Source organism: Salvelinus fontinalis, chromosome 2, assembly GCF_029448725.1.
Source record: "Salvelinus fontinalis isolate EN_2023a chromosome 2, ASM2944872v1, whole genome shotgun sequence".
Taxonomy (NCBI): Eukaryota; Metazoa; Chordata; class Actinopteri; order Salmoniformes; family Salmonidae; genus Salvelinus; species Salvelinus fontinalis.
This window is the reverse complement of record NC_074666.1, coordinates 33,564,526-33,592,248: the sequence shown is the minus strand read 5'-3', so window position 1 is coordinate 33,592,248 and position 27,723 is coordinate 33,564,526. Positions and strand designations below refer to the sequence as shown.

General features: G+C 41.3%; 1 protein-coding gene across 7 annotated transcripts; it reads left to right on the top strand.

Annotated features, from left to right (window-relative positions):
* Window positions 1-27,446, top strand: LOC129817391 (transmembrane protease serine 2-like). 7 transcript variants are annotated; one of them, XM_055872601.1, is made up of 16 exons: window positions 12-133; window positions 1,778-2,100; window positions 3,863-4,046; window positions 4,195-4,250; window positions 10,719-10,911; window positions 13,536-13,628; window positions 14,100-14,216; window positions 15,906-16,035; window positions 16,572-16,685; window positions 16,878-16,918; window positions 22,566-22,734; window positions 25,787-25,959; window positions 26,212-26,307; window positions 26,408-26,550; window positions 26,788-26,940; window positions 27,154-27,446. In XM_055872601.1, exons 4-16 carry the CDS (start codon window positions 4,236-4,238, stop codon window positions 27,160-27,162), a joined length of 1,446 nt encoding a protein of 481 aa, XP_055728576.1. In that variant the 5' UTR covers window positions 12-133; window positions 1,778-2,100; window positions 3,863-4,046; window positions 4,195-4,235; the 3' UTR covers window positions 27,163-27,446. The 7 variants fall into 7 exon arrangements, with proteins under 7 accessions (XP_055728550.1, XP_055728576.1, XP_055728583.1 ...); XM_055872608.1 differs by lacking the exon at window positions 1,778-2,100 and adding an exon at window positions 886-1,117; XM_055872627.1 differs by lacking the exon at window positions 1,778-2,100 and having other exon boundaries at window positions 3,931-4,046.
* The last annotated feature ends 277 nt before the right edge of the window (window positions 27,447-27,723 follow it).

Sequence of the window (27,723 nt, the reverse complement as noted above, 5' to 3'; positions counted from 1 at the left end):
TAGACATTTCAAGGGCCTGTTGTGTGTAGCTATCCTCTCAAGAACCTGGTCAAAATGCCTTGCCTGGTTATTGATTAACAGTCAAGAAGAAAGACATAACATGTCCAGAGAACCCGGGGCCTTTGTATACACAGTAAGAACAACTATTTCACCATCTTTTCACGTCATTCTATTGAATTTATTTAGGTAATGTGGGAATGTACTTAGGTAATGGCGGTCCCATGTGGCTCAGTTGCTAAAGCATGTTGCTTGTAAAGCCAGGGCTGTGAATTCGATTCCCATGGGGATCAGTATGAAAAGAAGTGTGAAAAATGGATAAGAACGTCTGCTAAAATACTAAAATGTAATCTAAGAAGGAGAGGTTTTTATGTATATAATAATTGTATAATATTTATTTTTTTGTAACTGATGTATTTTTTCAGTTAGAGTGTAAACAATATATTGCACGTGATTTTATACATTCAAATGGCCTTTTCTCAATTACATACTCCTCGAGTCCACTCTCCTCATCTCCTTCTCAAACCCAATGGAGGGGAAGGTCAGAGAGGGACCTCTGGCATTCTCATCTAATGTGTTTTGAGATGGAGACGAGGAGACAGGATGCGAGGAGTGTGCAATTGAGAAAAGGCCCATGTATGGTCATTGGGGAGACATGTGACCGCCTACTTCCGGTCCTAGACAACAGTGTGTTAGTGCTATCGTTTTCATTGGTCAGAAGCTTTGTGGTCTCGTCATTTTCTTTGGTCAGTATTTGTTAGCGATCCGTGACGGTGGCACTGTATTATCCTCATAGCGGGCAAAGAAGGTGTTTAGTTTGTCTGGAAGCGTGACATCGGTATCCGTGACATTGCTGTTTTTGTTTTTGTTGTCCGTGATTTCCTGTAGATCCTGCCACATACGTCTCATGTCTGAGCCGTTGAATTGAGACTCCACCATGTCCCTGTACCGGCATTTTGTTTGTTTGATTGCCTTGCGGAGGGAATAACTACACTGTTAATATTCAGCCATATCACCAGACCCCTTTCCATGGTTAAATGCGGTGGATCGCGCTATCAGCTTTTCGCGAATGCCACCACCCATCCACGGTTTCTGGTTAGGGTAGGTTGTAATAGTCACAGTGGGTACGACATTTTCAATGCACTTATTTATAAACGCACTCACCGAGTCAGCGTATAGATCGATGTCATTCTCTGAGGTTGACCGGAACATATTCCAGTCCGCGTGGTCAAAACAATCTTGGAGCGTGGCTTCCGATTGGTCAGACTAGCGTTGAATGGTTCTCGTCACTGGTACACACTGTTTGAGTTTCTGCTAATAAGCCGGGACGAGCAAGATGGCGTCGTGGTCAGATTTGCAGAAGGGAGGGTGGGGGAGGGCTTTGTATGCATCAGGGAAGTTAGAGTAGCAGTGGTCAAGAGTATTAGCCCTATGTGTTGTGCAATCAATATGCTGATCAAATTTAGGTAACGCTGATCTCAAGGTAGCTTTGTTAAAATACCCAGCTACAATAAATGCAGCTTCCGGGTATATAGTTTCCAGTTTACATAGAGTCCAGTGAAGTTCCTTGAGGGCCATCTTGGTATTCGCTTGAGGGGGGGGATGTACACAGCTGTGACTATAACTGACACGAATTCTCTTGGTAGGTAGAATGGCCGACATTTGATTGTAAGGAATTCTAGGTCAGGTGAGCAGAAGGACTTGAATTCCTGTTTGATGTTATGATCACACCATGAGTTGTTAATCATAAAGCATACACCCCCGCCCTTCCTCTTCCCAGAGCGGTGTTTATCTCTGTCGGCGCGATGCATGGAGAAGCCCGGTCGATGGACCGATTCTGACAACAAAGCACAAGAGAGCCATGTTTCCGTGAAACAGACAATGACAATCTCTGTCTCTCTGGAAGGCAACCCTTGCTCAAATTTCGTCTACCTTGTTGTCAAGAGACTTGACATTGGCGAGTAGTATGCTCGGGACCAGTGAGCGACGTGCCCGTTTACGAAGCCTGACCAGAAGACTGCTCCTTCTGCCCCTTCTGCGTTGCTGTTGTTTTCGGTCAGGTGCTGGAATTAGATCCCCACCCTTTCCTTCTCAGTGGCTGACGTGAGTAAAATATTTAAACATGTTAATCCTGCTGGCCCAAACGGCATCCCTAGCCGCATCCTCAGAGCAGACCAGCTGGCTGGTGTTTACGGACATATTTAATCACTCCTTATCCCAGTCTGTTGTCCCCATATGCTTCAAGATGGATACCATTGTTCCTGTACCCAAGAAGGCAAAGATAACTGAACTAAATGACTACCGCCCTGTAGCACTCACTTGTCATCATGAAGTGCTTTGAGAGGCTAGTCAAGGATCATATCACCGCCACCTTACCGGACACCCTAGACCCACTTCAGTTTGCGTACCACCCCAACAGGTCTACAGATGATGCAATCGCCATCGCACTGCACACTGCCCTATCCCATCTGGACAAAATAATACCTATGTAAGAATGCTGTTCAGTGACTACAGCTCAGCATTCTACAGCATAGTACCCTCCAAGCTCATCATCAAGCTGGAGGCCCTGGGTCTCAACCCCTCCTTGTGCAACTGGGTTCTGAACTTTGACGGGCTGCCCCCAGGTGGTGAAGGTAGGAAACAACATCTCCACTTCGCTGACCCTCAACACTGGGGCCCCACAAGGGTGTGTGCTCAGCCCTCTCCTGTACTCCCTGTTCACCCACGACTGCGTGGCCATGCACGCCTCCAACTCAATCATCAAGTTTGCAGATGACACTACAGTAATGTGCTTGATCACCAACAACGACGAGACAGCCTACAGGGAGGAGGTGAGGGCACTCGGAGTGTGGTGTCAGGAAAACAACCTCTCAATGTCAACAAAACAAAGGAGATGATCATGGACTTCAGGAAACAGCAGAGGGAGCACCCCCCTATCCACATCAAAGGGACAGCAGTGGAGAAGGTGGAAAGTTTTAAGTTCCTGGGCGTACACATCACAGAGAAACTGAAATGGTCCACCTACACACACAGTGTGGTGAAGAAGGCACCTTAGCGCCTCTTCAACCTCAGGAGGCTGAAGAAGTTTGGCTTGTCACCCAAAACCCTGACAAACTCTTACAGATGCACAATCGAGAGCATCCTGTCGGGCTGTATCACAGCCTGGTGCGGCAACTGCACCGCCCTCAACCGCAAGGCTCTCCAGAGGTTGGTGCGGTCTGCACAACACATCCCCGGGAGCAAATAACCTGCCCTCCATGACACATACAGCACCTGATGTCACAGGAAGGCCATAAAGATCATCAAGGACAACAACCACCCAAGCCACTGCCTATTCACCCCGCTATCATGCAAAAGGCGAGGTCAGTACAGGTGCATCACAGCTGGGCCCGAGAGACTGAAAAACAGCTTGTATCTCAAGGCCATCAGACTGCTAAACAGCAATCACTAACTCAGAGAGGCTGCTGCCTACACTGGACACTTTAATAAATGGATCATTAGTCATTTTAAACAATGCCACTAAATAATGCTACTTGGTAATAATGTTTACATATCTTACATTACTCATATAACATGTATATACTGTATTTTATACCATCTACTGCACCTTGCCTATGCCGCTCGGCCACCGCTCATCCATATATTTATATGTACATATTCTCATTCACCCCTTTAGATGTGTGTGTATTATGTAGTTGTTGGGAATTGTTAGATTACTTGTTAGATATTAATGCACTCTTTGAACTAAAAGCACAAGCATTTCGCTACACTCACATTAACATCTGCTAACCATGTGTATGTGACCAATACATTTTGATTTGATTTGATTTGTTATTACAGCTTTACAACTTGTACCGCCCTACAGTTCAGACTGTTCACACAAACTAAGGTGTGGCTATTTCATGGCTATTTACCATGGCTATTTATTGCAAGGAGTAAAGAGAGAATGGACTGAGTTAGAGGGAGAGAGAATAAGAAGAAAGGACGTCAAATCAGTGTTCAAAAGCAACAGTTGAACTAATCCAAGGTGAATCTGGTAAAGGTGAAAGGTAAAAACTCAAATTTAATCTACTGTAAAAAAAAAAAACTGTTTTACAAAGCTTTGCTGTACATTTATATGACGTTGTTGTTGTATTACCTTGATAAAAAAAATGTTTTACTGTGGCTAATATCAGAAGTTTCTTCAACCTTTTTCAGATTTGATAATATCTCATCGGAACATTGAAAGTGGTGTCGACATGACCAATACACAGGTAACTTCAGTTATACAGTGCATTCGGAAAGTTTTCAGACCCCTTGACTTGTTCCACATTTTGTTACGTTCCAGGCTTATTGTAAAATGTATTAAATAGATTTTTTCCCAATCAATCTACAAACAATACCCCATAATGACAAAGCAAAAACAGGTTTAGAAATTTTTACAAATGTATATAAAAAAAGGAAAAATCTAATTTAAAAAAAAAAAAAATGTAAGAAGCCATAACGAGGCTATATACAGTTGAAGTCGGAAATTTACATACACCTTAGCCAAATACTTTTAAACTCAGTTTTTCACAATTCCTGACATTTAATCAGAGTAAAAATGCCTGTCTGAGGTCAGTTAGGATCACCACTTTGTTTTAAGAACATGAAATGTCAGATTAATATTAGAGAGAATTATTTAGTTCAGCTTATATTTCTTTCATCACATTCCCAGTGGGTCACAAGTTTACATACACTCAATTAGTATTTGGTAGCATTGCCTGGAAATTGTTTAACTTGGGTCAAACGTTTCGGGTAGCCTTCCACAAGCATCCCAAAATAAGTTGGGTGAATTTTGGCCCATTCATCTTGACAGAGCTGGTGTAACTGAGTCAGGTTTGTAGGCCTCCTTGCTTGCACACGCTTCTTCAGTTCTGCCAACAAATTTTCTATGGGAATGAGGTCAGGGCTTTGTGATGACCACTCCAATACCTTGACTTTGTTGTCCTTAAGCCATTTTGCCACAACTTTGGAAGTATGCTTGGGGTCATTGTCCCTTTGGAAGACCCATTTGAGACCAAGCTTTAACTTCCTGACTGATGTCTTGACATGTTGCTTCAATATATCCACATAATTTCCCTTCCTTATCCCATCTATTTTGTGAAGTGCACCAGTCCCCCCTGCAGAAAAGCACCCCCACAACATGATGCTGCCAACCACGTGCTTCACAGTTGGGATGGTGTTCTTCGGCTTGCAAGCGTCTCCCTTTTTCCTCCAAACATAACGATGGTCATCATGTCCAAATAGTTATATTTTTGTTTAATCAGACCAGAGGACATTTCTCCAAAAACTAAAGAACTTTGTCCCCATGTGCAGTTGCAAACCGTAGTCTGTTTTTTTCATTGCGCTTTTGGAGCAGTGGCTTCTTTCTTGCTGAGCGGCCTTTCAGGTTATGTCGATATAGGACTCATTTTACTGTGGAAACAGATACTTTTGTAGCTTCAGCATCTTCACAAGGTCCTTTGCTGTTGTTCTGGAATTGATTTGCACTTTTCGCACCAAAGTACGTTCATCTCTAGGATACAGAACGCATCTCCTTCTTGAGCGGTATGATGGCTGCGTGGTCCCATGGTGTTTATACTTGCGTACTATTGTTTGTACAGATGAACGTGGTACCTTCAGGTGTTTGGAAATTACTCCCAAGGATGAACCAGACTTGTGAAGTTCTACAATTTTTTTATGTGGTCTTGGCTGATTTCTTTGATTTTCCCTTGAAAAAAAGGCACTGAGTTTGAAGGTAGGCCTTGAAATACATCCACAGGTACACCTTCAATTGACTCAAATGATGTCAATAAGCCTATCTTCTTATGGCTAGAGGGCAGTATACTGAATTGGTAGACTAATTGGTAGAATTAGATAGAAAAGACTTTGAAGTTTCTAAAATTGTTAAAATAATATCTGTGAGTGTAACAGAATTGATATGGCAGTAAGAAAGCAGAGGAAAATCAATCCAGAATTTTTTCTGGGGGGGTCACAGGCCTTTCCAATGCAAGTCTATGGGTCTATATATAGAAATTCATCACAGAATATTCCAAGCGGTTTAAAGGCACAGTCATCTTAGTGTATGTAAACTTCTGACCCACTGGAATTGTGATACAGTGAATTATAAGTGAAATAATATGTCTGTAAACAATTTTTGGAAAAATTACTTGTGTCATGCACAAAGTAGATGTCCTTACCAACTTTCCAAACTATAGTTTGTTAACAAGAAATTTGGGGAGATGTTGAAAAACGAGTTTTAATGACTCCAACCTAAGTGTATGTAAACTTCTGACTTCAACTGTACAAGGGGTATCGGTACCAAGTCACTGTGCGGGGGTACTGGTTAGATGAGGCAATTTGTACATGTAGGTAGAGGTGAAGTGACTATGCATAGGTAATAAACAGTGAATAGCAGCAATGTACAAAACAAATGGAGGGGGGTCAATGTAATAGTCAGATGGTCATTTTATTAATTGTTCAGCAGTCTTATGGCTTGGGGGTAGAATCTGTTAACCTTTCTAGGACACATGTTCCGGTAGCGGAAACTCCCCCACAACATTCCGCTGAAAAGGCAGCGCGTGAAATTCAAAAAGATTTTTTAGAAATATTTAACTTTCACACATTAACAAGTCCAATATAGCAAATGAAAGATAAACATCTTGTTAATCTACCCACCGTGTCCGATTTTTAAAATGTTTTACAGCGAAAAAACAACATATATTTATGTTAGCTCACCACCAAATCCAAAAAACACACAGCCATTTTCCCCAGCCAAAGATAGCTTTCACAAAACCCAGAAATAGAGATAAAATGAATCACTAACCTTTGAACATCTTCATCAGATGACACTCATATGACATCATGTTACACAATACATTTTTGTTTTGTTCGATAATGTGCATATTTATATCCACAAATCTCGGTTTACATTGGCGCCATGTTCAGAAATGCCTCCAAAATATCCGGAGTAATAACAGAGAGCCATGTCAAATAACATAAATACTCATCATAAACTTTGATGAAAGATACATGTTTTACATATAATTAAAGATACACTTGTTGTGAATCCAGCCAACATGTCCGATTTTTAAAATGTTTTACAGTGAAAACACAACATATATTTATGTTAGCTCACCACCAAATCCAAAAAACACAGCCATTTTTCCCAGCCAAAGATAGCTTTCACAATACCCAGAATTAGAGATAAAATGAATCACTAAGCTTTGAACATCTTCATCGGATGACACTCATATGACATCATGTTACACAATACATTTATGTTTTGTTCGATAATGTGCATATTTATATCCACAAATCTCGGTTTACATTGGCGCCATGTTCAGAAACGCCTCAAATATCCGGAGTAAAATAACAGAAATACTCATCATAAACTTTGATGAAAGATACATGTTTTACATATAATTAAAGATACACTGGTTCTTAATGCAACCGCTGTGTCAGATTTTTAAAAAACTTTAGTAAAAATCACACCATGCAATAATCTGAGACGGCGCTCAGATAGAAACAACATTTCTCCGCCATGTTGGAGTCAACAGAAATACGAAATTACATCATAAATATTCCCTTACCTTTGATGATCTTTCATCAGAATGCAGTGCCAGGAATCCTAGTTCCACAATAAATCGTTGTTTTGTTCGATAATGTCCATTACTTATGTCGAATTAGCAACTTTAGCTAGCATGTGTAGTACTCGTGTCCAAACACTGGCGCAAGTGAACGCCAACGTCGGACGAAAACTTCAAAAAGTTATATTACAAGTCGAATAAACTGGTCAAACTTAGTTGAGAATCAATCTTCAGGATGTTGTTATCATATATATCCAAAAACGTCCCAACCGGAGCATTTCTTCATGTCTGTAAAAGTAATGGCACACATTGACATCCCATGTCTAGCGTGCGTGACCAGGAACTGGCAATCTGCCAGACCAGTGACTCAAATAGCTCCCATCTGGCCCCACATCACACTAGAGGCTTCATTCCACGTTCTACTGACTGATGACATCTAGTGGAAGGCGTATGAAGTGCAAACAGATCCATAAATTACAGGGATTTGAATAGGCGATGACTTTCACATCGACCCTTTTCAGAATTTTCACTTCCTGTTAGGAAGTTTGCCTGCCATATGAGTTCTGTTATACTCACAGACATAATTCAAACAGTTTATTAAGAAACTTCAGAGTGTTTTCTATCCAATACTAATAATAATATGCATATATTATTATCTGGGACAGAGTAGGAGGCCGTTCAATTTGGGCACCAATTCATCCAAAAGTGAAAATGCTGCCCCCTTTGGTCCTAGAATTGACGCTCCGGTACCACTTGCCGTGCAATAGCAGAGAAAACAGTCTATGACTGAAGTCTCTGACAATTTTATGGGCTTTCCTCTGACATCGCATATTATATAGGTCCTGTATGGCAGGAAGCTTGGCCCCATTGATGTACCTTCTGTAGCGCCTTACGGTCAGATGACGAGCAGTTGCCATACCAGGCGGTGATGCAACCGGTCAGGATGCTCTCAATGGTGCAGCTGTAAAACCTTTTGAGGATCTGGGGACCCATGCCAAATATTTTCAGTCTCCTGAGGGGGAATAGGTTTTGTTGTGCCTTCTTTATGACTATCTTGGTGTGTTTGGACCATGATAGTTCGTTGGTGATGTGGACACCAAGGAACTTGAAACTCTACCCGCTCCACTACAGCCCCGTTGATGTTAATGGGGGCCTGTTCTGCCCGTCTTTTCCTGTAGTACACGATCAGCTCCTTTGTCTTGCTCACATTGAGGGAGAGGTTGTTGTCCTCTGACCTCCTATCTATAGACTGTCTCATCGTTGTCGGTGATCAGGCCTACCACTTGTGTCATCAGCAAACTTAAATGATAGTGTTGGAGTCGTGATTGGCCACGCAGTCGTGAGTGAACAGGGAGGACAGGAGGGGACTAAGTACACACCCCTGAGGGGCCCCAGTGTTGAGGATCAGCATGGCAGATGTGTTGTTACCTACCCTTACCACCTGGGGGCGGCCCTTCATGGTCCTTAGCTTAGTGATGAGCTTTGTGGGTACTATGGTGTTAAACGCTGAGCTGTAGTCAATGAACAGCATTCTTACATAGTTGTTCCTTTTTGTCCAGGTGGGAAAGGGCACTATGGACTGCGATTGAGATTGCTTCTTCTGTGGATCTGTTGGGACGTCCTGCAAATTGGAGTGGGTCTAGGATTTCCGGGAGGATGCTGTTGATCTTCTCAAGCTCTGTCAGGTTGGATCGGGAGCGTTGCTGCACAGCTATTTTCAGGTCTCTCCAGAGATTTTCAATTGGGTTGAAGTCCGGGCTCTGGCTGGGCCACTCAAGGACATTCAGAGGCTTGTCCCGAAGCCACTCCTGTATTGTCTTGGCTGTGTGCTTTGGGTCATTATCTTGTTTGAAGGTGAACCTTTGCCCCAGCCTGAGGTCCTGAGCACTCTGGAGCAGGTTTTCATCAAGGATATCTTTCCCTCGATCCTGTCTAGTCTCCCAGTCCCTGCCGCTGAAAATCATCCCACAGCATGCTGTCACCACCATGCTTCACCGTAGGGATGGTACCAGGTTTCCTCCATACGTGACGCTTGGCATTCAGCCCAAAAAGTTCAATCTTGGTTTCATCAGAGCAGAGAATCTTGTTTCTCATGGTCTAAGAGTCCTTTGTTTGCCTCTTGGCAAACTCCAAGCGGGCTGTCATGTGCCTTTTGCTGAGGAGTGGCTTCTGTCTGGTCACTCTACCATAAAAGGCTTGATTGGTGGAGTGCTGCAGAGATGGGAGAACCTTCCTGAAGGACAACCATCTCCACAGAGGAACTCTGAAGCTCTGTCAGAGTGAACATTGGGTTCTTGGTCACCTCCCTGACCAAGGTCTTTTTCCCCTGATTGCTCAGTTTGGCCAGTCGGCCAGCTCTAGGAAGCGCCTTGGTGGTTCCAAACTTCTTCCATTTAAGAATGATGGAGGGAACTGTGTTCTTGGGGACCTTCAATGCTGCAGACATTGTTTTGTACCATTCCTCAGATCTGTGACTTGACACAATCCGGTTTCAGAGCTCTACGGACAATTCCTTAGACCTCATGGCTTGGTTTTTAAAATGGCATGTGCTGTCAACTGTGGGACCTTATATAGACAGGTGTGTGCCTTTCCAAATCATGTCCAATCAATTGAATTTACCACAGGTGGACTCTAGTCAAGTTGTAGACACATCTCAAGGATGATCAATGGAAACAGGATGCACCTGAGCACAATTTTGGGTCTGAATACTTTATGTAAAAAGTTATTTGTGTTTTTTATTTTTATTTTGTGTGCAAATGTGTTAAAAAACTTATTTTTGCTTTTCCATTATAGGGTAGTGAATAAATTGATGAGGGACATTTTTTTATTTTTTAAATAAGCCTGTAACGTAACAAAATGTGGAAAAATGGAAGGGGTCTGGATGCTTTCCCGAATGCACTGTATATCTGTCGGATTCTAATTTTTTTATACCTGTGGGAAATGGACTGCTACATACAGTACATTGCAATACCAATCATTGAAGTTTAGTGGTAATTGCATGGTAAACATGACACCTCTGTTGTAATGTGTACTGTATGTTACCAAGTCAAAGTGCTCCAATGTATCAAATAATGCATTGATTTCTCTCATTGTAATTAAATGAAAAATCATTCTCCTCTCCGCTTTCCCCAGACACCAGGTCCCCAGTATGTGAACTATGGATTTCAAGAGGGGGCGGGAACTGAGGGAAGACCCCCTGCAAACGCTTCTGCCCTGCAGATGCCCAACGTCCCCCTCTCTATTTACCCTCAGTACACCCCTCAGACCATCAACACCCACCACACATTCACCCCTGGATTACCACATCCTGTCCCAGTACGAAAAGGTACAGTATTTACCCTTCTGCTGATATTCCTCAGTTGATAAACAATGCCAATATATCTGCAGTATACGTTTCATACACTGTCGTTTTTTGCCTTCTATTGTTTATTATAAAACATTGTCTGAGCAGCTTTGAGGTGTTCCATTTGGTCTTCATATCTGTTTTGCCATGGGATGTCTTGTCTTAATCTCTGTTTTGTCATATGCTATTATAAGGTTTACAGTGCCTTCAGAAAGTATTCACACCCCTTGACTTTTTCCACATGTTGTTGTGTTACAGCCTGAATTTAAAATGTATTAAATTGAGATTTTTGGCATTGGCCTACACACAATACCCCATAATGTCAGAATGGAATTATGTTTTTAGAAATGTTTACAAATTAATTAAAATGGAAAGCTGAAATGTCTTGAGTCAAAACGTATTCAACCCTTTTGTTATGGCAAGCCTAAATAATATCAGAAGTATTCATTTGCTTAACAAGTCACATACTAAGTTGCATGGACTTTTGAATGACTACCTCATATCTGTTCCTCACACATACAATTATGTGTACACTCTTAGAAAAAAAAGGTGCAATCTAGAACCAATAAGGGTTCTTTGGTTGTCCCCATAGGAGAACCCTTTGAAGAACCCTTTTTGGTTACTATTTTGGTTTCCATGTAGAACACTTTCCACAGAGGGTTCTACATAGAACCCAAAAGAGTTCTACCTGGAACCAAAAAGGTTAGCCTATGGGGACAGCCAAAGAACCCTTTTTTCTAAGAGTGTAAGGTTCGTCAGTCGAGCAGTGGATTTCAAACACAAAGACCATACAGGTTTTCCAATGCCTTGCAAAGAAGGGCACCTGTTGGTAGAGGGTACACACAAAAAAAGCAAACATTGATTATCACTTTGAGCATGCTGAAGTTATTAATTACATTTTGGATGGCGTATCAGTCACTGCAAAGATACAGGCATCCTTCCTAACTCCGTTGCCGGAGAGGAAGGAAGCCGCTCCGGCAGTTCACCATAAGGCAAGTGGTGACTTTAAAGCAGTTACAGAATTGAATGGCTGTGATAGGAGAAAATTAAAGATGGATTAAAATTGTAGTTTCTCTACAATACTAACATAAATGTCAGGGTTTACTAGGAGTGGTGGGTAGGAGTCAGGCGCAGAGAGCAGAGGGTTCGGTGAAATGTAATTATTTATTCTCCGGCACAAACGGTCACGCCAAATACAGGGCGCATAACACTGACCAGCCCAAACACGGGACAACCAGTCCGGAGAAATCAAAAACGAAAACACATCCCCAACCAACAGAGTGACAAATAATCCCGCACAAACCTAAGCGGGCCTAACAGGTTTAAGTAGACAAAAATCAAGAAAAACAAAAAGGAACAGGTGCCACTAATAAGACTAAAACCAACAGAAAAGGAAAAAGGGATCGGTGGCGGCTAGTAGACCGGCGACGACGACCACCGAGCACCGCCCGAACAGGCAGGGGAGCCACCTTCGGTGGGAGTCGTGACAATAAATGACAGAGTGAAAAGAAAGAAGCCTATACAGAATAAAAATATTCCAAGAACATGGATCCTGTTTGCAATAAGGCATTAAAGTAAAACTGCAAAATATGTGCAAAGAAATTAACTTTATGTACTAAATACAAAGTGTTATGTTTGGGGCAAATCCAACACAACACATCACTGGGTACCATTGTTCATATTTTCAAGCATGGTGGTGGGTATGCTTGCCATCGGTAATGACGAGGCAGGTTTTTTTAGGATAAAAAGAAACGGAACAGAGCTAAGCACAAAATCTTAGAGAAAAATCTGGTTCAGTCAGCTTTCCAGCAGACACTGGTAGACAAATTTACCTTTCAGCAGAACAATAACCAAAAACACAAATTGCTTACCAAGATGACATTGAATGTTCCTGAGTGGCCTAGTTACAGTTTTGACTTAAAACGGCTTGAAAATCTATGGCAAGACTTGAAAATGGCTGTCTAGCAATGATCAATAACCAACTTGACAGAGCTTGACGAATTGTTGTAATAATATTGTGCAAACATTGTACAATCCAGGTGTGCAAAGCTCTTAGAGCAGTGTTTCCCAAAGGTAAGCATGTTTTGGTTTTTGCCCTAAAACTACACAGCAAAGCTTGATGATCGCAGCCAAAGGTGATTATAACATGTATTGACAAAGGGGTGCGAATACGTATGTAAATCATATAGTACTGTATTTCATTTTCAATACATTTGTAAAAATGTCTTTAAACATGTTTTCACTGTCATTATGGGTTATTGTGTGTAGATGGGTGAGAAAACAACAACAATTTAATCCATTTGTAATTCATGCTGTAACACAACAAAATGTGGAAAAAGTCAAGGGGTGTGAATACTTTCTGAAGGCTCTGTATAGCGTGTTAAGTAGTACTGTTTTCACTTAGTAGCAGTCAACATTTGAAGCCACACAAATGCAAAACAAGCATTTCCATGTCTCCAGGGTGACAAAAGTAACCAATGGTCAAATGATATGTAAATATCTAGGTCTTGGGTTGAGAGTTCTATGTTAAAAAGTAGAACAAGAGAGCCTCTAGTTGTTTTTTTAAAAGTGTATTTTAAGTGTTGTTTGTTTCTAATCTCTTTCAGTGGTGAAGAAAAGTCGCTGTAAATGTATTGTGGCCTTAATCCTAAGTGTCTTAGTTCTCCTTGGGGCAGCCGGAGCGTTGGTTTGGTATTTCTGTACGTACAGTCTCCTCTCATACAATATCTCCATTGATGCTCTTGACATAAGTTGACATATTAATAATGTTGACATTCTTGATATGCTTTTTATGAAAAGACTAGTTGACATAAGCAAATTCAACTTGCGAATTCATCTTGCTATCCAAATACACAGTTGTCTACGTAGTTTATAGATGTATCTGGAAGCAAAGGAAAATGACCAAGTAGTTCTTAATCATTGAAAAGGCCAAGAAGAGTAACCTTATAGTCATGGTCAGAGCTGTGATGCACTGTCTTGTGTGTGTGTGTGTGTGTGTGTGTGTGTGTGTGTGTGTGTGTGTGTGTGTGTGTGTGTGTGTGTGTGTGTGTGTGTGTGTGTGTGTGTGTGTGTGTGTGTGTGTGTGTGTGTGTGTGTGTGTGTGTGTGTGTGTGTGTGTGTGTGTGTGTGTGTGTGTGTGTGTGTGTGTGTGTGTGTGTGTGTGTCCACAGTGTCCTACCAGTGTGTGTTGGGGAGGTCCTGTAGCGAGGGAGGTGTGTGTCTGAATGCCTCTCAGTGGTGTGATGGCATCAGAGACTGTCCAGGAGGAGAAGATGAGTCACAGTGCCGTATGTCTCCACTCAATCATGTTTATCATTATAAACTCAGCAAAAAAAGAAATGTCCCTTTTTCAGGACCCTGTCTTTCAAAGATAATTTGTAAAAATCTAAATAACTTCACAGATCTTCATTGTAAAGGGTTTAAACACTGTTTCCAATGCTTGTTCAATAAACAATAAACAATTAATGAACATGCACCTGTGGAACGGTTGTTAAGACACGAACAGCTTACAGACGGTAAGCAATTAAGGTCACAATTCTGAAAACTTAGGACACTAAAGAGGCCTTTCTACTGACTCTGAAAAACACCAAAAGAAAGATGCCCAGGGTCCCTGCTCATCTGTGTGAACATGCCCTAGGCATGCTGCAAGGAGGCATGAGGACTGCAGATGTGGCCAGGACAACAAATTGCAATGTCCGTACTGTGAGACGCCTAAGACAGCACTACAGGGAGACAGGACAGACAGCTGATCGTCCTCACAGTGGCAGACCACGTGTAACAACACCTGCACAGGATCAGTACATCCGAACATCACACCTGCGGGACAGGTACAGGATGGCAACAACAACTGCCCGAGTTACACCGGGAAGGCACAATCCCTCCATCAGTGCTCAGACTGTCTGCAATAGGCTGAGAGAGGCTGGACTGAGGGCTTGTAGGCCTATTGTAAGGCAAGTCCTCACCAGACATCACCGGCAACAACGTCGCCTATGGGCACAAACCCACCGTCGCTGGACCAGACAGGACTGGCAAATAGTGCTCTTCACTGACGAGTTGCAGTTTTGTCTCACCAGGTGTGATGGTCGGATTCGTGTTTATTGTCGAAGGAATGAGCGTTACACCGAGGTCTGTACTCTGGAGCGGGATCGATTTGGAGGTGGAGGGTACCTCATGGTCTGGGGTGGTATGTCACAGCATGATCGGACTGAGCTTGTTGTCATTGCAGGCAATCTCAATGCTGTGCGTTACAGGGAAGACATCCTCCTCCCTCATGTGGTACCCTTCCTGCAGGCTCATCCTGACATGACCCTCCAGCATGACAATGCCACCAGCCATACTGCTTATTCTGTGCGTGATTTCTTGCAAGACAGAAATGTCAGTGTTCTGCCATGGCCAGCGAAGAGCCCAGATCTCAATCCCATTGAGCACATCTGGGACCTGTTGGATCGGAGGGTGAGGGCTAGGTCCATTCCCCCCAGAAATGTCCGGGAACTTGCAGGTGCCTTGGTGGAAGGGTGATGTAACATCTCACAGCAAGAACTGCCAAATCTGGTACAGTCCATGAGGAAGAGATGCACTGCAGTACTTAATGCAGCAGGTGGCCACACCAGATACTGACTGTTACTTTTGATTTTGATCCCCCTTTGTTCAGGGACACATTTTTCCATTTCTGTTAGTCACATGTCTGTGGAACTTGTTCAGTTTATGTCTCAGGTGTTGAATCTTGTTATGTTCATACAAATATTTACAAGTTAAGTTTGCTGAAAAGAAACGCAGTTGACACTGAGGACGTTTCTTTTTTTGCTGAGTGTACTTACAGTATGCTGTTGACCGACGCTGTGTTCAGGAACCCACTGTTAAAATGAATGTAGATATGGGGGTTGTTCACACTTTGCTATGGTTAATTATATGATTTTTGTCTTCATGCTTTTCTCCCTGAACTGAACGCTGTTCTAACATCAGTCTCTACTTTCCAGTACGCCTTCATGGGTCTGGTTTTGAGCTGCAGAGTTACTCATCAGACAGTCAGACGTGGAAGCCAGTGTGTGCTGATAACTGGAATGACAACATTGGCAGGGCCACCTGTCAGCAGATTGGATACAGCAGGTGGGTCACCAGGAGAAATAGGATCACATACTATACATGTCATAGAGGATCAACTGTGATCACTTTCAAATCAAATCTTATTGGTCACATACACATGGTTAGCAGAAGTTAATGCAAGTGTAATGAAATGCTTGTGCTTCTTGTTTCCGACAGTGCAGTAATATCTAACAAGTAATCTAACAATTCCCAACAACTACCTAATACACACAAATCTAAAAGGGGTGAATGAGAATATGTACATAAATATATGGATGAGCGATGGCCGAGCGGCATAGGCAAGGTGCAATAGATGGTGTAAAATACAGTATATACATATGATATGAATAATGTAAGTTATGTAAACATTATTAAAGTGCCATTGTTTCAAGTGGCCAGTGATTTTGTCTCCATGTGGGCAGCAGCCTCGCTGAGTTAGTGATTGCTGTTTAGCAGTCTGATCACTTGTACAGAAGAGTATATTATATTCTGTGCTGAACATTTTGTACATAACATAAATAATATTTGAGGGGCTGACCATACCTATCTCTGTTTCCAAGTGGGTCCTATGTTCGGTTCTCACAAAAGAAACCAGGCTCCTTGGCCGTTGATGGCTATATGAAGCTGTCAGGCTTTGACCCTCATTCCCTTCTACAGGGGCAGCTAACCAGCAGGTGATGAGAACATGAATACATCTCATTCAGTCCAACTTTTTTAACATAACAACATTTAAAAATACAAAATACCTTTTTTGAGTGGGGGGGAATAAATAAAAACAGTCTTCATGTATTGAATTTTCTTTTTTTTATACAGAATTGCTTCTGTAAACCTTTATATGACTCTCATGATGTAATTTCTTCCTGCAGTCCCTACTGCTCATTACAAGCAGTCTCCCTGCAGTGTATTGGTAAGTCATTACTTTACCATAACACTGATTCTCTGCGCAGACACAGCTGACCTTCAGGTTAGGACAAAGCTTATAGAAACTCAGTCAGGAAGGGGAACTCAACAGAAGTTATTTGTATTATCGGCAGCAGCTACTCTTCCAGGGGTTCAGCAAAATTAAGGCAATTATTTAAAAAAAAATAACATTACAATACATTTACAACAGATTTCACAACATATTAAGCGTTTGCCCTCAGGCCCCTACTCTACTACCACATGTCTACAACACAAAATCCATGTGTACGTGTGTGTATAGTGCGTATGTTATCGTGCGTTTGTATGCATGCGTCTGTGCCTGTTTGTGCTGCTTCACAGTCCCCACTGTTCTACAATGTGTATTTTTATGTTTTTTTTTAAATATAATTTTACTGCTTGCATGAGTTACTTGATGTGGAATAGAGTTTCATGTAGCCATGGCTCTATGTAGTACTGTGCACCTCCCATAGTCTGTTCTGGACTTGGGGATTGTGAAGAGACCTCTGGTGACATGTCTTGTGGGGTATGCATGGGTGTCCGAGCTGTGTGCCATTAGATCAAACAGACAGCTCAGTGCATTCAACATGTCAATATCTCTCACAAATACAAGTAGTGATGAAGTCAATCTCTCCTCCACTTTGAGCCAGGAGAGATTGACATGCATATCATTAATGTTAGCTCTCCGTGTCCATCCAAGGGCCAGCTGTGCTGCCGTGTTCTGAGCCAATTGCAATTTTCCTAAGTCCCTCTTTGTGGCACCTGACCACAGGACTGAACAGTAGTCCAAAACTAGGGCCCATAGGACCTGCCTTGTTGATGGTGCTTTTAAAAATGCAGAGCAACGCTTTATTATGGACAGACTTCTCCCCATCTTAGCTATTGTTGTATCAATATGTTTTGACCATGACAGTTTGCAATCCAGGGTTACTCCAAGCAGTTTAGTGGCCTCAACTTGCTCAATTACCACATTATTCATAAAAACATTTAGTTGAGGTTTAGTGAATGATTTTCCGCAAATACAATGCTTCTAGTTTTTTTTTGTATATTTAGGACTAACTTATTCCTTGCCACCCATTATGAAACTAACTGCAGCTTTTGTTAATTGTTGCCTCCATTTCAGTCGATGTGGTAGCTGTCATGTATAGTGTTGAGTCATCCGCATACATAGACACTTTACTCAAAGCCAGTGGCATGTCGTTAGTAAAGATTGAAAAAAGTAAGGGGCCTAGACAGCTGCCCTGGGGAATTCCTGATTCTACCTGGATTTGTTACTTTACTGACTTTATTGTCCCCATGGGGAAATTGTGTTGCAGTGCCATGTACACGTTTAAAGTGGCGTTTAAATACAAAACAAATTGACAATACAACTTTCATAAATTACATACCAATAAAAAGAGACAAGCCTGCTGGCCTTACTGGGTCGATAGGAACATTAGCTTGAGCTATTTAGAGTGATATCTCACCTGGCACAAATTATTATCTAGTTCTGTTTTTTCTGCCGAGGGATGCCCTACACCTGCGCCCAGAGGGGAGTAGTTCAAAGTCTGGGTTCAGGGGGTGGCTTGGGTCTAAAATTATTTTTGGAGCCTTGTGGAGGGCCCTGACCTTAAAGATCTCATCCAGGCCTGTCTGTTTGATTCCAAGTACCTTGCTTGCTGTGGTGATAATCCTTCTCAGCATATTTCTCTGGCTGATGGTGGCATTGCCAAACCAACAAATACAAAAAGTTAAAATACTCCCAATGAAAGATTTGTAAAACAGAGTCCGTATAGTACAATCAACAATATTTTTATCAGCATTATGAGAAAGTACAGTTTCTGTTGACTCTTTTTGTAGATCAGGTCTGTACCTTTACTCCACTGAAACTTATTGTCCAAGAGGATACCCAGATATTTGTATTCCTCTACAATCTCTATTTCTGACCACTGATAGATGTTGCAGAGGTAGGTGTTGTACACTTCCTGAAGTCTATGCACATCTCTTTGGTCTTGTTGGTATTGAGAACCAAGTGTGATTCGTCACACCACTTTACAAAGTAATTTAGGACCGGGTCATGGTGTTCCTCATCATCATGCAACAGGCTGATCAATGCAATTTCATCCGCAAACTGAATGAGGTGTCTGTCAGGATGGGAACTAGTACAACCATTAGTGTACAAGATGTAGAGGAGTGGGGACAAAACACATCCCTGAGGAGAGCCTGTGTTGGCCTACTTCGACCCGCTGTGATCTCTGGCTCAGGAAGTCCAACAGCCACAAAACCAGGAGAGGCTTCCATTATAGAACACCCTCTGTGTTCTGTTAGACAGGTAAATCTTTATCCACAATATAGCACGGGGTGTAAAGCCATAACACAAGGTTTTCCAGCAACAGACTATGAACGATAATGTTAAAAGCCGCACTGAAGTCTAACAAAACAGCCCCCACAATATTTTTATCATCAATTTCTCTCTGCCAATCATCAGTCATATGTGTAAGTGTTGTGATTGTTGAATGTCCGTCCTTCCCTACAAAACGTGCCGAAAGTCTTGTCAATTTGTTTACTGTAAAATAGCAATGTATTTGGTCAAACACAATTTCTTCCAAACGGATTGCTGATTGGTCGGCTTTTTGAGCCAGTAAATGGGGCTTTACAATCCTTAGGTAGAGGAATAAGTTTTGTTTCCCGCTAGGCCTGAGGGCACACACTTTCTAGTAGGCTTAACCCTCCCATTGTCCTTGGGTCAAAATGACCCGCCTTTGTGATCAACCCTCCCGCTGTCCTCGGGTCATTGTGACCCGCCTTTGTGATCAACCCTCCCGCTGTCCTCGGGTCATTGTGACCCGCCTTTGTGATCAACCCTCCTGCTGTCCTCGGGTCATTGTGACCCGCCCTAGTGTTTAAATTGAAGATATTGCAAATAGGAGTGGAAAATTCTCCACTATTATTCTCAGTCATTTTCCATCAAGTTGTCAGACCACAGGGGCTTGTCATTGTTGATGGACAATTATTTTTTCACCTCTTCCACACTTACTTTACAGAATTCAATTTGGTCAGATATACTTGGATGTATATTGTCATCGTTTGTTGCTGGCAGTCACATGATTTCTGAATTTGCAGTACGTTTGCCAACGGTTGTACAGCCATACCTATTTGCCATTTATTTTGCCTCATCCTTCTCATCCATACAATTTTTCAATTCCTCATCAATCCACGGGGATGTAACAGTTTTTACAGTCATCATCAAGAAATGGGTGCATGCTTATTAGTAACTGGGATAAGCAATTTCATAAATGTGTGAAGTGCAGCGTCTGGTTGCTTCTCATTACACATCACGGACCAACAAATTTTCTTTACATCAACATAGGAATCACTACAAAACTTATTACACACTATGTTAGGCCCAGCCTTTGGAACTTTGGTTTTCCTAGATATATCTACTATATTGTGATTACTGCATTCGATGGATTTGGATACTGCTTTCAAACACATTTCTGCAGCATTAGTAAAGATGTGATCAATACATGTTGATGATTTCATTCCTGTGCTGTTTGTAACTACCCTGGTAGGTTGATTGATAACCTGATCCAGGTTGCAGGCGCTAGTTACAGTTTGAAGCTTTCTCTTGAGTAGGCAGCCTGATGAAAGCCAGTCAATATTTAAATCACCCAGAAAATATACCGCTCTATTGATATCACATGCATTTCACACGTCATCCAGATGCTGACTGTTAGCACTTAGCAGCTTCCCACAAGAATGGGCTTTAGGTGAGGCAGATGAACCTGTAGCCATATTACTTCAACAGTATTTAACATGAGATCCTCTCTAAGCCTTACAGGAATGTGGTTCTGAATATAAAAGAGCCACACCTCCACTTTTGGCATTTCTGTATTTTCTGTAGATCTTATAAACATGTATTGCTATCACTGCATCATCAAATGTATTATCTGAGTTTCAGAAATTGTCAGAATATGAATGTCATATTTCATTAACCTTGTTTTTAAGCTGTTAATGTGGGCTAATTTTAACACTTTTCTGGGACGCTTTAATGTTTTTCTTGCTTTACTGGAAGCATAGCAGAGGTAGACATGCTTGGGTTATTTACAGTATGTTAGTGCAGGGTGAGCTCCACACAGTGGAGATTCCTGCTTGGGCACACCACCTCAGTGCTAACAGTGCTAACATAAATAAGTTACTGACATTGTGTCTTCCAACACCCCCGGAATAATGTACATTTGCTGAAGCATTATGACAACTCAGCGACACAATGGTAGAGATTAAATGAGCTGGGCTTGAGTCATTGATAAGTCATTGTCTCAATGCAGCCTTGTAATGCTGTGAAAGGATCCAGGAACCCAAATGATTCGGGTGGATCTCATCCTCATTATTGACAGGAGATTGACAACCTTGACATTTAGATTATCAGTGTTACATGTAGCTGGTTTACTGCTCTGGTCTATAGCTTGACCAGGTACTTTGGGTTGGCTATGGAAACATGAAGATGATATAGTTTCTCTTAAGTAGACAACCAAACTGAAGTAAAAACACTAAATCTAAAAGTGCCACCAGGTGGAAATGTGGAAATGACCCCATCGAAAGCCTATTTTTGATCGTTCTGAAATTGTAGGACTCTGTCAAACAACTAGTTAAAGACCAAAAAACATGTACGATTTCTGTGTCAATATGGGGGAAAGAAAATACTCTTTTGAATTCTAGTTGGTAGGCTAAACTGAAACTGTTGACTCAATCATGCATTTTGTGATAAATGCACGAAATTTGGCACAGACATATAGCCTGTCTACCCATCCAAATTGCTCCCGCCGAACACGCCCGCTAGCGTTTCTTCTTCACATTGACACTGGATTTGCTTTCCTCCCTGACATCTTATTGAATGCAAACAAATTCTGACCATTCTGATTGGTCCCAGATACAGATGGGTTGGACCAGAGCTGGGGCCAGAGCCATCATTAGCTTTGATACTCTAATTGGTTAGAGACGATCTAAACGCTATTTGGTTTTGTACAATGCCCCTCAGTTTGATGTGAGCACAAACTTATAGGATTGCAGCAACAATAACAAAAAAAAGCAATTGGAACTTAGTTGATACCTCAAAGTATTCCAAAGTTCGAGCAAAATGTGTGATGGCACCGGCGCCCATATAGCCGATGTCACCCATATCGGTGGCCATCTTAGGTTCTTAAGGTTTGTCATAGCTTATTAAATCGCCAACTTCTCAACCTCTAAGTATCACAGAAACACAACACCTTGAATGAATAACAGAAAAATGTTCATGATAAATTGCTATGGATAAAATGTATCAAAATAACTTCAAAACATGAAATGTTTTTGTGTTACTGCTTGACAGACAGTCTCTTTGCAATCATTACCAATTTAAAAAATGACCGCCGTTGTCGCTTTAGGGTTACAAATATGTTGGCGCTTTTAGGATTAAAACCCTCTTATCCACCAGAGAAGTGATCCCTGTTTTGTTCAGTTTGAACCAGACTGGCTACCACTCTTTGCCCTAAAGTAGCCTAAAAGACTAGCTGAGATTTGGCTCTGGGTGCCCAGATTACTTTACAGTTAATCTTGGAAATTAGAAAATTGGGTTAGATTCTGTAATGTTTCTCTGTGTGTTGTTGTCTTGCTTCCAGACTGTGGTGTGAGTGTCGCGCCCACTAGGAGCCGTATTGTAGGAGGCGACATAGCGGTGAGCGGGGCTTGGCCCTGGCAAGTCAGTCTGCACTCCAACTACCAACACCAGTGTGGAGGCTCCATCATCAGCCCTGAGTGGATCATCACTGCAGCCCACTGTGTAGAAACGTGAGTGTGACTCAATCTAAACTCGTACCAAAGCTAATTTATTACTTACTACTAAAGACAGAGAGCCGGGTGGTGGACGAGACTCAATCATTTGTTCCTCTCAGAGGAGATTCCTCAAGGGAGGTAGAGGAATATTATAGTTCTCAAAATTTTTATGAAAAAACATACAAAATAAAAATGATTTTAAAAAATCCTTGTAAATTAAGCTACAGCATGATTTTGTGGTGGGAGCACTACAACAATGAAACCAGCAGAGGGACTTACTATTGTCTGTTTCCTCTGCGTCCTTCTATATGAATTAAATAATTTTCTGACTGAACCCATTTCATTTAAACAAAACCTTCCATGCATGTTTGCCCATGTTTGCCCATGGTAGTAGCTACTTTTTGGACTGGATTGCCTAAAACATTGGTTCCCAAACTTTTTAAAAGTCCCGTACCCCTTCAAACATTCAACCTTCAGCTGTGTACCGGGGTCAGCGCACTCTCAAATGTAGTTTTTTGCCATCATTGTAAGCCTGCCACACACACACACACACACACTATACAATACATTTATTTAACATAAGAATGAGTGTGAGTTTGTCACCAGGCTCGTGGGAAGTGACAAAGAGCTCTTATAGGACCAGGGCACAAATATTAATAATCAATAGTTTTGCTCTTTATTTAGCCATCTTACATAAAACCTTATTTGCTCATTAAAAATTGTTAATAACTCACCACAGGTTAATTAGAAGGGTATGCTTGAAAGGATGCACATAACTCTGCAACATTGGGTCATATTGGAGAGAGAGTCTCAGTCTTAAATCATTTTCCACACACAGTCTGTGCCTGTATTTAGTTTTCATGCTAGTGAGGGCCGAGAATCCACTCTCACAGAGGTACGTGGTTGCAAAGGGCATCAATGTCTTAACAGCTTGATTTGCCAAGGCAGGATACTCTGAGCGCAGCCCTAACCAGAAATCTGTCAGTGACTTCTGATTAAATTTAATTTTCACAGAACCGATTGTTGCAATTTCGATGAGGCTCTCATTCAGATATCAGTAAGTAGACTGGAAGCATGAAAGGGATAAAGAATCCAGTTGTTTGTGTCGTCCATTTCGGGAAAGTACCCGCGTAATTGCGCACCCAGCTCACTCAGTTGCTTCGCTATAAATCACGTTTGACATTGTCCGTAAGCTTGAGTTTATTTACACACAAAAACAATCATACAATGACGGAAAGACCTGTGTGTTGTCCTTGTTAATGCAGACAGGAAAGAGCTCCAACTTCTTAATAATAGCCTCAATTTTGTCCTGCACATTGAATGTAGTTGCAGAGAGCAAATGTAATCCTAGATTCAGATCATTCAGGTGAAAAAAAACATCACCCAGATAGGCCAGTCGTGTGAGAAACTCGTCATCATGCAATTTGTCAGACAAATAAAAATTATGGTCAGTAAAGAAAACTTTAAGCGCGTCTCTCAATTTAAAAAACTTGTCAATACTTTGCCACTTGATAACCAGTCCACTTCTGGATGTTGTAAAAGCGTTACATGGTCTCTGCCCATATCATTGCATAATGCAGAAAATACACGAGAGTTCAGGGACCTTGCTTTAACAAAGTGAACCATTTTCACTGTAGTGTCCATAGTTACCACTCCACTATGTCTCCCTGTCATGGTTTTTGCACCATCAGTACAGATACCAACACATCTTGACCACCAAAGTCCATTTGATGTCACAAAGCCGTCCAGTACTTCAAAAATATCCTCATGTTGTCCTGGTTTCCAGTGGTTTGGAAAGGAAGAGGATGTCTTCCTTAATTGACCCCCCATAAACGTAATGGACATATACCAGAAGCTGTGCCAGGCCCGCCACGTCTGTTGACTCATCCAGCTGTAATGCATATAATTCACTGGCTTGTATGCGACGCAAGATTTTTTTTTTAAAACATCTCCTGCCATATCACTGATGCGTCCTGAAACAGTATTGTTTGATAAAGGCATTGTCTGTATAGTTTTTTGGGCCTTTTCCTCCAGCATTGTCCCAGCCATATCCAAGGCAGCAGGAATAATTAAGTCCTCCGCAATAGTATGGGGCTTGCCTGTCCTAGCCACTCGGTAGCTCACAATATAAGACTCGTCTAGCCCCTTCTTATTAAATGGTATTTGTTGCTTTTACACGTCTTACTACTTAAAAGTCGTCTTTATTCTCGCTCAAAAAACTTCTGTGGCTTATTTTTGAAATTGTCATGTTTCGTTTCTAAATGTCTGAGCAAGAGTGAATGTTTCCCACCAGAGAGTAACGGTTAATGTGATTGGATGTTAATTATTTGACACGGCTACCTGTATTTGACATTGTGTTGTTATTTCGCTGAACACTAGATGGTTCACTTTATTTTTGGCTGTCAAACGAGGTTATTCATGCGAGGGAAAAAAGAACTCACCCAAATGTATAGCCCCGTTTGACAATATAAATGTACTGTTTGAAAATGTGAAGAAAAAAAATTATAATTTAACTTACAAACAGGGTTGTCCAACTATTCTGATTTCTTGAAAAAAAAGTAAAAAATAAATGTCTAACCTTTAACGTCAATTATTTAAATATGTTTAAGTTAAATACACATTTTCACAAATGTTGTAGCTTAGACCCTATTTTATATAAACTGAGTTGTTCGTGTTGTGCCCATCATCGGTTGAGACATAGCATACTCTTGAATACAGGGTGGGAGTTTACACGTTTTTAGATCATGTTAAAAGGTTAAAAAATATATATATATTAATAATTAAAATCATTAAATAGTTTGACAACCCTGTTTGTAAGTTTTCAAATGTTATCATACCCAATAAATTTTTTTCACTGATGAACACATGGATGTCTCATGGTAGGGTTGGGTATGCAAAATGGGTCATCTTTGAGCACCTCTATCTCCTGAATATTTTGACATTCATGTCCAAAAAGTCACTTTCTGACCACTTCAACCATTGGTAAAGGTTTTGTTCAAATTAAAGGGTGCAGTCAGAAAATTATTGAAATCATATGGATCAACCCCTCTGTCATTTTGCATGGTAGGCTATCACAGCCCAGTCAGTGGACGGTGTATGCTGGCTATTTGATCCAGATACAGATGGCTTATGCCACTGGCAATACAGTGGGACGCATCATCTCTCACGAAAAATACGACAAGGAGACTAAGGATAATGACATCGCTCTTATGAAACTCAACACACCCCTCACTATGTCAGGTAAGTCACTGGTCGATATCAAACATTTGAAACACATGTTCCAATGGCAAATTACATTGGGGGTTTGGAAAAATAACAGTATGATGTGAATTGTCACAAATGCATAGTAAAGTTGCATTCAACCTTTTCAATTTTGTGAAGGAGCCCTAACACGGTTAATATTATTATTTTTTTTTAATGTCAATGTCAATGTCTCGGAAGTCATATTGGAGTACAACACTCCAAGCCAGTCTTAAATGTTTTGTGTTGTAGATAAGGTGAGACCAGTGTGTCTGCCCAACTCCGGAGTGAATCTGACTCCCCAGCGAGAAGCCTGGATCTCTGGATGGGGGTCCATTAGGAGTGATGGCAAGACAACTTTTATTACAGGACCAATGACAGGTCATCAGAATAAAATCTATTTGTTGTATTAAATATTTATGCTTGACAATCATTGTGATGACTCCAGGGTTGGTGTCAGAAAACCTGCGTCAGGCCCAGATCACCATGTACAGCAGACACACATGTAACGCACCGTTGGTGTACAATAGACGTGTCACCACCTCTATGATCTGTGCTGGGACACTGGCAGGAGGAGTGGACTCATGTCAGGTCAGATTCACACTTAAAATATTTTGTAATAGATATTCATGGGAAGTTTTTTTACTTCCTACTTGATGCAACATGTATTCTTTCTTATTTGATATCATCTTTTGATTTGCTGTTTTCTTATTGTGTTATGATAGAGCGGATGGTGGTATAATGAAGAAATTAACATACTCTGGAAGGTATAAAGTTATGATCCCATGACGTAATGCTAACTTGGGGGGTAACTTTTGTGTCTTGCAGGGAGATAGTGGAGGACCCATGGTGGCCAAGGAGGGTTCATTATGGTGGCTGGTAGGGGACACTAGCTGGGGTATAGGTTGTGCTCTGAAGAACAAGCCAGGAATCTATGGCAATGTCTCCCACTTCCTCCCCTGGATATATGAACAAATGCAGGTAGGTACTAACAGTAACTAACAGTTGATTTATTGTAATATAAGAAAATATAGCATTTTATTGTCTCTTTTCACATACATATGTTTTGCATAACTCCATACAGTACACAAAACATACATAAATATAGAGGGCAAGGGGCTTTACAAATTCTGTGGATCCAGTGAAGCATTATTACCTTTTAACATGTTTTATCCACTTTGAATTTCCTTGCAGAAAAATTGATGGAGATACCAATGATGATGGCCTCTTTTGCTAATCAAATTCACCTGTCTGAAATGTGGCTTCTAAATAAATGACACGTACACTGCTTTCAGGGATGATTTTTGGTGCCTGTTGACTTATAGGCAAAGGGTGGCTACATTGAAGAATCTAAAATATATTTTGATTTGTTTAACACTTTTTTGGTTACTACATGATTCCATGTGTGTTATTTCATAGTTTTGATGTCTTCACTATTATTGTACAATGTAGAAAATGGGAAAAATAAAGAAAAACCCTTGAATGAGTATTTGTGTCCAGACTTTTGACTGGTACTGTACGTATGATTGTCACGTTCCTGACCTGTTTTCCTTTGTCTTGTATTTATTTAGTTGGTCAGGGTGTGAGTTGGGTGGGTTTGTCTATGGTTGATTTTCTATGTTGGGATTTTTGTGTTCGGCCTGGTATGATTCTCAATCAGAGGCAGCTGTCAATCGTTGTCCCTGATTGAGAATCATACTTAGGCAGACTGGGTTTCACGTGTGTTTTGTGGGTGTTTCTTTCCGTGTTTGTGTTTTTCACCAC